This window comes from Oncorhynchus tshawytscha, linkage group LG13 (genome assembly GCF_018296145.1).
Source record: "Oncorhynchus tshawytscha isolate Ot180627B linkage group LG13, Otsh_v2.0, whole genome shotgun sequence".
NCBI classification, from domain to species: Eukaryota; Metazoa; Chordata; class Actinopteri; order Salmoniformes; family Salmonidae; genus Oncorhynchus; species Oncorhynchus tshawytscha.
The window spans coordinates 92,275,253-92,287,311 of record NC_056441.1 but is presented as its reverse complement, the minus strand read 5'-3'; the positions used below and the strand labels follow the sequence as shown (position 1 = coordinate 92,287,311).

The window sequence follows — 12,059 nt, the reverse complement described above, 5'->3', positions numbered from 1 at the left end:
GTCAACGACAGTAGAGATGTAAGGAGAGGAGACAGTAGAGATGTGAGGAGACAGTAGATATGTGACGAGAGGAGACAGTAGAGATGTGAGGAGAGGTCAACAACAGACAGTAGAGGTGTGAGGAGAGGAGAGAGTAGAGATGTGAGGAGTCAGTAGAGATGTGAGGAGAGGAGACACTAGAGATGTGAGGAGAGGAGACAGTAGAGATGTGAGGAGGCAGTAGAGATGTGAGGAGAGGAGACACTAGAGATGTGAGGAGACACTAGAGATGTGAGGAGAGGAGACACTAGAGATGTGAGGAGACAGTAGAAATGTGAGGAGAGAGTAGAGATGTGAGGAGAGGTCAACAACAGACAGTAGAGTTGTGAGGAGAGGTCAACAACAGACAGTAGAGATGTGAGGAGAGGTCAACAACAGACAGTAGAGATGTGAGGAGAGGAGACAGTAGAGTGGTGAGGAGAGGAGACCGTAGAGATGTGAGGAGAGGTCAACAACAGACAGTAGAGATGTGAGGAGAGGAGACAGTAGAGATGTGAGGAGAGGTCAACAACAGACAATAGAGATGTGAGGAGAGGAGGCACTAGAGAAGTGAGGAGAGGTCAACAACAGACAGTAGATATGTGAGGAGAGGAGATAGTAGAGATGTGAGGAGACAGTAGAGATGTGAGGAGAGGAGAAAGTAGAGTTGTGAGGAGAGGTCAACAACAGACAGTAGAGATGTGAGGAGAGGAGACAGTAGAGATGTGAGGAGAGGAGACACTAGAGATGTGAGGAGAGGTCTTCAACAGACAGTAGAGATGTGAGGAGAGGAGACAGTAGAGATGTGAGGAGACAGTAGAGATGTGAGGAGAGGAGACTGTAGGGATGTGAGGAGAGGAGACATTATAGATGTGAGGACAGGAGACAGTAGAGATGTGAGGAGACAGTAGAGATGTGAGGAGACAGTAGAGATGTGAGGAGAGGAGGCAGTAGAGATGTGAGGAGAGGTCAACAACAGACAGTAGAGATGTGAGGAGAGGAAGACACTAGAGATGTGAGGAGAGGTCAACGACAGAGAGTAGAGATGTGAGGAGAGGAGACAGTAGAGATGTGAGGAGAGGAGACAGTAGAGATGTGAGGAGAGGAGACAGTAGAGATGTGAGGAGAGGTCAACGACAGTAGAGATGTGAGGAGAGGAGACAGTGGAGATGTGAGGAGACAGTAGAGATGTGAGGAGAGGAGACAGTAGAGATGTGAGGAGAGGAGACAGTAGAGATGTGAGGAGAGGAGACACTAGAGATGTGAGGAGACACTAGAGATGTGAGGAGACACTAGAGATGTGAGGAGACAGTAGAGATGTGATGAGAGGAGACAGTAGAGATGTGAGGAGAGGAGACACTAGAGATGTGAGGAGACACTAGAGATGTGAGGAGACAGTAGAGATGTGATGAGAGGAGACAGTAGAGATGTGAGGAGAGGAGACAGTAGAGATGTGAGGAGAGGAGACACTAGAGATGTGAGGAGAGGAGACACTAGAGATGTGAGGAGACACTAGAGATGTGAGGAGACAGTAGAGATGTGATGAGAGGTCTGAGAGGAGAGTGGACCACTGCAGATGTATATCTGTGTTTCCTCTGATACGTTGGTACGGCTGGTTTCCGGGTTAAGCGAGTGTTAAGAGGAGAGGTGTGGCGGGTCATGTTTCAGAGGACGGATGACTCGACCTTCGCCTCCCCCGTGCCCATTGGGGAGTTGCAGCGATGAGACAAGATCGAAACTGGATCGAAACTGGATATCACGAAATTGTGGAGAAAATGGGTCTGAAATCACAACAACAAGGAAACCTGGCAGCGAACCTGGGGATGGCATCTCTTCTTTAATGCTGGGAGCGATGGTGTGAGTGAGTGAGTGAGTGAGTGAGTGAGTGGAGTGAGTGAGTGAGTGAGTGAGTGAGTGAGTGAGTGAGTGAGTGAGTGAGTGAGTGAGTGAGTGAGTGAGTGAGTGAGTGAGTGAGTGAGTGAGTGAGTGAGTGAGTGTGTGTGTGTGTGTGTGTGTGTGTGTGTGTGTGTGTGTGTGAGTGTGTGTGAGAGTGTGTGTGAGAGTGTGTGTGGGAGAGTATTTTTTTAAATCAAACATTAGTGGTGGAAAAATCTTTACAGTCTCTCAGAACGTGAAACGAGGCTGGAGAGTTCAAAGCTATCAATCGGTAATCAATACGCCCGTTGGTCAGGCGCAAAATACGACATTAAAACGCCACAGTACGCAAGGTTCAGTCTCAAATTACACCCCGTTCCCTCTACATCCCTACTTCATCCCCTGACCAGGGCCAATAGGGATTAGGGTGCTGTTTGGAACACACCCAATTAAACATCAGAGGTCCTGACCTCAGCCACACCTTCTGTCCAGTTCTGACTGATTGGATTTCCTAAACACAAGCTTTCTCTTCTTGGTTGACAAAACCTGTGTTTATGGCTAAAGTTTGGAGACGTAAAATCTATATTTTGCTGCTTTCAATACGTGTGAGTGTGGGAGGTCTGCTCAGAATCGGAGCCAAACTGAGAGCAGGAACAACAAATCTATTGATTTATTCAAGCCAGGGATGGGCATCTTTGATGAGGGTGGGGGCCGAAAAGAAAAACAAACTGAACTCATCAAAATGTTGCAGTTTTAAAGCCAGTTTGCTGCAATGCTACACATTTCGCCATGGGGAGGGGAGAAAAAAAGTTTATATAGCTGGATAAACTATCTACCAACCTAAATAATGTTATCTGGCTAATTGAGTGACTGTCAGACATGACAAGAGAAAAAACTGACGATGCACAAACCACAACACACCAGGCTGAGACACCGGTTCCTGAAAACGGGGACATTTATCTGTGGGCCTATAAAAGGTGGGCCGGCAGATGTCCATCCCTGATCTAAACATCATGATTAATCAACAACAGGATCCTAAATCAGCACGTACTGAAGAAGACATCATCATCATCATCACTATTATTAACCTGTACTGAAGAAGACATCACCACCATCATCATTATCATCATCATCATCACTATTATTAACCTGTACTGAAGAAGACATCATCATCATTATCATCATCATCATCACTATTATTAACCTGTACTGAAGAAGACATCACCACCATCATCATTATCATCATCATCATCACTATTATTAACCTGTACTGAAGAAGAGATCACCATCATCATTATCATCATCATCATCACTATTATTAACCTGTACTGAAGAAGAGATCACCATCATCATTATCATCATCATCATCATCACTATTATTAACCTGTACTGAAGAACAGATCACCATCATCATCATCATCATCATCACTATTATTAACCTGTACTGAAGAAGAGATCACCATCATCATCATCATCATCATCACTATTATCAACCTGTACCAAAGAAGACATCAAAGTAAAGAAATAGAGCACGTCTAGGCTTTAGTGTAAGTTATTTCCTACTTCTGGTCACATGGTCAGGAACATACTGTAACCCCTAGCTCAGTATAAAGGACTATTCTGTTAACAAAACAAATAACTAGGGAGCTATTTGACAAAAGACGATCATTGAAACATGTTGATGGAGAGAAGTACAGCATACTCCTCCATTTTGTTTTCCCCCTCTCACAGTAAACGGTGACTGTAAACATAACAGTGGTAGGATCGACAGTCCTCTCTACATAACAGTGGTAGGATAGACAGTCCTCTCTACATAACAGTGGTAGGATTGACAGTCCTCTACATAACAGTGGTAGGATAGACAGTCCTCTCTACATAACAGTGGTAGGATCGACAGTCCTCTACATAACAGTGGTAGGATCGACAGTCCTCTACATAACAGTGGTAGGATCGACAGTCCTCTCTACATAACAGTGGCAGGATCGACAGTCCTCTCTACATAACAGTGGTAGGATAGACAGTCCTCTCTACATAACAGTGGTAGGATAGACAGCCCTCTCTACATACCAGTGGTAGGATAGACAGTCCTCTCTACATAACAGTGGTAGGATAGACAGTCCTCTCTACATAACAGTGGTAAGATAGACAGTCCTCTCTACATGACAGTGGTAAGATAGACAGTCCTCTCTACATGACAGTGGTAGGATTGTTTCCCCCTCTCACAGTAAACTGTGACTGTAAACATAACAGTGGTAGGATAGACAGTCCTCTCTACATGACAGTGGTAGGATCGATTGGTCCTCTCTACATAAGTGGTAGGATAGACAGTCCTCTCTACATAACAGTGGTAGGATCGACAGTCCTCTCTACATAACAGTGGTAGGATAGACAGTCATCTCTACATAACAGTGGTAGGATTGTTTTCCCCCTCTCACAGTAAAATGTGACTGTTAACTCTTATTGGCTGAGCACCTTTTCCCTTCAGTGCGTTTCATTTCTATTCCAATGATAGCTCACTAAACAGAACAGCTAACTCACCCTGCATGAGCATGTAGAAGGTTCCAGAAGCAGACAGGTTGGTGGTGATGGTGACGTCTTCCTTGCCGGAGCCCTCTGCCTGCACCCTGACGGAGCTGTCTGTGTCGGTACGGTAGCTGCTAACCCGGCCAGTAGGGTAGGTCACATTGGTCAGACGGCCATAGCTGTCATACCTGAGGACAGAAGAGACAGTAGAATAGAATAGTTCTCAGTAAGGCAGGTCAGACAGGAGGACGGTAGAATAGAATAGTTCTTAGTAAGGCAGGTCAGACAGTAGAATAGAATAGTTCTTAGTAAGGCAGGTCAGACAGTAGAATATAATAGTTCTTAGTAAGGCAGGTCAGACAGTAGAATATAATAGTTCTTAGTAAGGCAGGTCAGACAGTAGAATATAATAGTTCTTAGTTAGGCAGGTCAGACAGTAGAATAGAATAGTTCTTAGTAAGGCAGGTCAGACAGTAGAATATAATAGTTCTTAGTAAGGCAGGTCAGACAGTAGAATATAATAGTTCTTAGTTAGGCAGGTCAGACAGGAGGACGGTAGAATAGAATAGTCCTTAGCATAACAGTGGTAGGATCGACAGTCCTCTACATAAGTGGTAGGATCGACAGTCCTCTCTACATAACAGTGGTAGGATTGACAGTCCTCTCTACATAACAGTGGTAGGATCGACAGTCCTCTCTACATAACAGTGGTAGGATTGACAGTCCTCTCTACATAACAGTGGTAGGATCTACAGTCATCTACATAACAGTGGTAGGATGGACAGTCCTCTACATAACAGTGGTAGGATCGACAGTCCTCTCTACATAACAGTGGTAGGATGGACAGTCCTCTACATAACAGTGGTAGGATCGACAGTCCTCTCTACATAACAGTGGTAGGATCGACAGTCCTCTCTACATAACAGTGGTAGGATCGACAGTCCTCTCTACATAAGTGGTAGGATAGACAGTCCTCTCTACATAACAGTGGTAGGATCAACAGTCCTCTCTACATAACAGTGGTAGGATTGACAGTCCTCTCTACATAACAGTGGTAGGATAGACCATCCTCTCTACATAACAGTGGTAGGATAGACCGTCCTCTCTACATAACAGTGGTAGGATATACCGTCCTCTACATAACAGTGGTAGGATAGACCGTCCTCTCTATATAACAGTGGTAGGATCGACAGTCCTCTCTACTTAACAGTGGTAGGATCGACAGTCCTCTCTACATAAGTGGTAGGATAGACAGTCCTCTCTACATAACAGTGGTAGGATCAACAGTCCTCTCTACATAACAGTGGTAGGATTGACAGTCCTCTCTACATAACAGTGGTAGGATAGACCGTCCTCTCTACATAACAGTGGTAGGATATACCGTCCTCTACATAACAGTGGTAGGATCGAAAGTCCTCTATATAACAGTGGTAGGATTGTCAGTCCTGTACATAACAGTGGTAGGATCGACAGTCCTCTACATAACAGTGGTAGGATTGTCAGTCCTGTACATAACAGTGGTAGGATCGACAGTCCTCTACATAACAGTGGTAGGATGGACAGTCCTCTACATAACAGTGGTAGGATGGACAGTCCTCTACATAACAGTGGTAGGATGGACAGTCCTCTCTACATAACAGTGGTAGGATGGACAGTCCTCTCTACATAACAGTGGTAGGATCGACAGTCCTCTACATAACAGTGGTAGGATCGACAGTCCTCTATATAACAGTGGTAGGATCGACAGTCCTCTCTACATAACAGTGGTAGGATCGACAGTCCTCTCTACATAACAGTGGTAGGATTGTCAGTCCTCTACATAACAGTGGTAGGATCGAAAGTCCTCTATATAACAGTGGTAGGATTGTCAGTCCTGTACATAACAGTGGTAGGATCGACAGTCCTCTACATAACAGTGGTAGGATCGACAGTCCTCTCTACATAACAGTGGTAGGATCGACAGTCCTCTCTACATAACAGTGGTAGGATAGACCGTCCTCTCTACATAACAGTGGTAGGATAGACCGTCCTCTCTACATAACAGTGGTAGGATCGACAGTCCTCTACATAACAGTGGTAGGATCGAAAGTCCTCTATATAACAGTGGTAGGATTGTCAGTCCTGTACATAACAGTGGTAGGATCGACAGTCCTCTACATAACAGTGGTAGGATCGACAGTCCTCTACATAACAGTGGTAGGATCGACAGTCCTCTCTACATAACAGTGGTAGGATGGACAGTCCTCTCTACATAACTGTGGTAGGATCGACAGTCCTCTACATAACAGTGGTAGGATCAACAGTCCTCTACATAACAGTGGTAGGATCGACAGTCCTCTCTACATAACAGTGGTAGGATGGACAGTCCTCTCTACATAACTGTGGTAGGATCGACAGTCCTCTACATAACAGTGGTAGGATCAACAGTCCTCTATATAACAGTGGTGTTTCTGAAAACAGAGAATATGAGTGAGAGAGAATAACACTCACTGCAGCAAGGTGAGAAATCACACACCTTTTTCTCCACTTTTAGACAGGAGTTTATTATCTTAAAAGATTAGTGATATAAATGTAATCTCATCACATTACACAGCCTATGAAATATGAGTGCTGAGTGATTCACACACATGCACGCATGCACACACACGTGCACACACACACACACACACGCGTGCACACACACGCTGTCAGAGTCACCACGTTAGTTTCCCCGCTTTGCAAATCAGTGGGTTCGTCATGTACAGAGAGAACAGGAGTGGTCTGACGACCTCCTTGGTCCCCGAGTAGCAGATTGGAGCACATCAGCATGGAATAATTGAAACATCCCTCAGCTTGTCTGTCAGTCCTCCACAATGTTAGAGTGAGTGGATGGTACATTACTTGGAATGAGGACGTTAATCTGTGGCTGTGAATACAGATGGGGGGTGAGGACGTTAATCTGTGGCTGTGAATACAGATGGGAGACAGGAGATGAGGCCATAAATCTTTGGCTGTGAATACAGATGGGAGACAGGAGATGAGGACATTAATCTGTGGCTATCAATATAGATGGGTCACAGGAGATGAGGACCTTAATCTGTGGCTGTGAATGCAGATGGGAGACAGGAGATGAGGACCTTAATCTGTGGCTGTGTATGCAGATGGGAGACAGGAGATGAGGACGTTAATCTGTGGCTGTGAATACAGATGGGAGACAGGAGATGATGACGTTAATCTGTGGCTGTGAATACAGATGGGAGACAGGAGCTGAGGACGTTAATCGTTTATCTGTGAATACAGATGGGGGAGCAGAGTACTACTTGGTGTTGAGGACATTTTGTGTCCTAAATAGTACCCTATTCCCTACTTTTCACCAGGGCCAGTAGAGCTCTGATCAAAAGTAGTGCACTATTTAGAGAATAGGGTACTGTTTGGGAACAGCTTTTGTTGCCTGCTGTAATAACTAACAGGTTAATAAATTAGATTAACAGGGGACAGTTTCTATAGTTCCCTCAGCACTCCCTCGGCTGATATCAAATATCCCACGTGGAAAAGGAGAGTGGGAGAGAAATCATGTCCTTCAGATAAATAAAGACTAGTGGAGATTGAGATTCTGGGGTGATAATGATTATCTTCACTCGTACTGGACACTCTAGGGTTACACACAGAGTACTGAACACTCTAGGGTTACACACAGAGTACTGAACACTCTAGGGTTACACACAGAGTACTGAACACTCTAGGGTTACACACAGAGTACTGGACACTCTAGGGTTACACACAGAGTACTGGACACTCTAGGGTTACACACAGAGTACTGGACACTCTAGGGTTACACACAGAGTACTGAACACTCTAGGGTTACACACAGAGTACTGACACTCTGGGGTTACACACAGAGTACTGACACTCTGGGGTTACACACAGAGTACTGGACACTCTAGGGTTACACACAGAGTACTGAACACTCTGGGGTTACACACAGAGTACTGAACACTCTGGGGTTATACACAGAGTACTGAACACTCTGGGGTTACACACAGAGTACTGAACACTCTGGGGTTACACACAGAGTACTGGACACTCTAGGGTTACACACAGAGTACTGAACACTCTAGGGTTACACACAGAGTACTGGACACTCTGGGGTTACACACAGAGTACTGGACACTCTGGGGTTACACACAGAGTACTGGACACTCTAGGGTTACACACAGAGTACTGAACACTGGGGTTACACACAGAGTACTGAACACTCTGGGGTTACACACAGAGTACTGAACACTCTGGGGTTACACACAGAGTACTGAACACTCTGGGGTTACACACAGAGTACTGGACACTCTAGGGTTACACACAGAGTACTGGACACTCTGGGGTTACACACAGAGTACTGAACACTCTGGGGTTACACACAGAGTACTGGACACTCTAGGGTTACACACAGAGTACTGGACACTCTAGGGTTACACACAGAGTACTGGACACTCTAGGGTTACACACAGAGTACTGAACACTCTGGGGTTACACACAGAGTACTGGACACTCTAGGGTTACACACAGAGTACTGGACACTCTAGGGTTACACACAGAGTAGATCCACATCCCTGGTTTCAACACTGAGCCAGTAGATCCACTTCCCTGGTTTCACCACTGAGCCAGTAATTTTGCTGCTCAATTTGATCATCAATCATCCAATCCTGTCATCTTATTCTATTGCAACATGCGCTTTTGCAATCAGAGAGGGAAAAACCTTTCTTTGTAGACCTTCGTCTAAATGCAACCTGCTTCACACTACCTGCTTCACACTACCATGTCTATGAGCTGCCTTTCTCTGAGCTGGAGGGCAGGTAGGGCCAGGGAGACTGGGGATGGAGGGAGCTGGGGCAGGGGACAGAGAGACTGGGGAGGGAGGGAGCTGGGGCAGGGGACAGAGAGACTGGGGATGGAGGGAGCTGGGGCAGGGGACAAAGAGACTGGGGAGGGAGGGAGCTGGGGCAGGGGACAGAGAGACTGGGGAGGGAGGGAGCTGGGGCAGGGGACAGAGAGACTGGGGAGGGAGGGAGCTGGGTCAGGGGACAGGGAGACTGGGGAGGGGGAGGGAGCTGGGGCAGGGGACAGAGACTCTGGGTAGGGAGCTGGGGCAGGGGACAAAGAGTCTGGGGAGGGAGCTGGGGCAGGGGACAGAGAGACTGGGGAGGGAGGGAGCTGGGGCAGGGGCCAGAGAGACTGGGGAGGGAGGGAGCTGGGGCAGGGGACAGAGACTCTGGGTAGGGAGCTGGGGCAGGGGACAGAGAGACTGGGGAGGGAGGGAGCTGGGGCAGGGGACAGAGAGACTGGGGAGGGAGGGAGCTGGGTCAGGGGACAGGGAGACTGGGGAGGGGGAGGGAGCTGGGGCAGGGGACAGAGACTCTGGGTAGGGAGCTGGGGCAGGGGACAAAGAGTCTGGGGAGGGAGCTGGGGCAGGGGATAGAGAGACTGGGGAGGGAGGGAGCTGGGGCAGGGGACAAGGGCCAGGGAGACTGGGGATGGAGGGAGCTGGGGCAGGGGACAAAGAGACTGGGGAGGGAGGGAGCTGGGTCAGGGGACAGAGAGACTGGGGAGGGAGGGAGCTGGGTCAGGGGACAGAGAGACTGGGGAGGGAGGGAGCTGGGTCAGGGGACAGAGAGATTGAGGAGGGAGGGAGCTGGGTCAGGGGCCAGAGAGACTGGGGAGGGAGGGAGCTGGGGCAGGGGCCAAGGAGACTGGGGAGGGAGCTGGGGCAGGGGACAGAGAGACTCATGGGGAGGGAGCTGGGGAGGGAGCTGGGGCAGGGGACAGAGAGACTCGGTAGGGAGGGAGCTGGGGCAGGGGCTGTATGTCCTGTATGGGTAGTTGTGAAATGCATGAGATACAATATAGTATAGTATATAATATAGCATAAAGCATAATATAGTATATCATATAGTATATAATATAGTATATAGTATAATATAGCATAGTATATAATATAGTATATAATATAGTATATAGCATAGTATATCATATAGTATATAGTATAATATAGCATAGTATATAATATAGTATATAGTTAAATATAGTATAGTATATAACATAGTATATAGTATAATATAGTATAGTATATTATATAGTATAGTATATAAAATAGTATATAGTATAATACTGTATAATATATAATATAGTATATATTATAATATAGTATAGTATATACTATAGTATATAATATAGTATAATTATTTTTGGAATGTACCCAGCTGGCTGAAGCTTTAGTCCTAGTGTAAACCTCTGTCTCTACCTCTAATGAAAGCTCTGAGAATTACTGGAAGCTAAAGTCCTCGTGTTACTGAGTCAGAATGAAAGCTCTGAAAATTACTGGAAGCTAAAGTCCTAGTGTTACTGAGTCAGAATGAAAGCTCTGAGAGTTACTGGAAGCTAAAGTCCTCGTGTTACTGAGTCAGAATGAAAGCTCTGAAAATTACTGGAAGCTAAAGTCCTAGTGTTACTGGGTCAGAATGAAAGCTATGAGAGTTACTGGAAGCTAAAGTCCTCGTGTTACTGAGTCAGAATGAAAGCTCTGAGAATTACTGGAAGCTAAAGTCCTCGTGTTACTGAGTCAGAATGAAAGCTCTGAGAATTACTGGAAGCTAAAGTCCTCGTGTTACTGGGTCAGAATGAAAGCTCTGAGAATTACTGGAAGCTAAAGTCCTCGTGTTACTGGGTCAGAATGAAAGCTCTGAGAATTACTGGAAGCTAAAGTCCTCGTGTTACTGAGTCAGAATGAAGAATGAAAGCTCTGAAAATTACTGGAAGCTAAAGTCCTAGTGTTACTGGGTCAGAATGAAAGCTATGAGAGTTACTGGAAGCTAAAGTCCTCGTGTTACTGGGTCAGAAAAAAAGCTCTGAGAATTACTGGAAGCTAAAGTCCTAGTGTTACTGGGTCAGAATGAAAGCTATGGAGAACAAATAAAATAAATCTGTTCTCTTTTAGATCCTCAAAGAAAATAACAATTAGGCAGCTTAAACAATCTCCCTCTGAAGGAATACATTGATAGTATAACCCTTAAGCACCGGCGCTTATCATTACCACAACAACATTAGGAAGTCACTGTTGGCAAGTACACTAAAATGTCAAAGAAGATAAAGTTGCCAAGGGGCATAGCAGCCAGAAATGGTGAGACCAATAGGCCCTGGTCAAAAGTAGTGCACTATGTAGGGAATAGGGTTCCATTTGGGATGTAGAGGGAGAAGACATAGTGCAGTAGATGTATTTTATTGTTCTCTCTGCTGTCCTTTGTGGTTTTGTTTCTTTGATCCTCCCACACTGACCTAATGTTCTGACCTTTGACCCTCAAGTCCCACACTGACCTGACCTAATGGTCTGACCTTTCACCCTCAGGTCCCACACTTGATTTGATTTGACCTAATGGTCTGACCTTTGACCCTCAAGTCCTACACTGACCTAATGGTCTGACCTTTCACCCTCAGGTCCCACACTGACCTAATGGTCTGACCTTTCACCCTCAGGTCCCACACTGACCTAATGGTCTGACCTTTCACCCTCAGGTCCTACACTGACCTAATGGTCTGACCTTTGACCCTCATGTCCCACACTGACCTAATGGTCTGACCTTTGACCCTCAAGTCCTACACTGACCTAATGGTCT

General features: G+C 46.0%; 1 protein-coding gene across 1 annotated transcript in view; it reads right to left on the bottom strand.

Annotated features, from left to right (window-relative positions):
- The window catches only part of tenm4 (teneurin transmembrane protein 4), a 718,236-nt gene that overhangs the window by 82,390 nt on the left and 623,787 nt on the right, over positions 1-12,059 (bottom strand). The window contains 1 exon segment of the mRNA XM_042296535.1: positions 4,432-4,604. Within this exon segment, the coding sequence (XP_042152469.1) occupies positions 4,432-4,604 (173 nt within the window).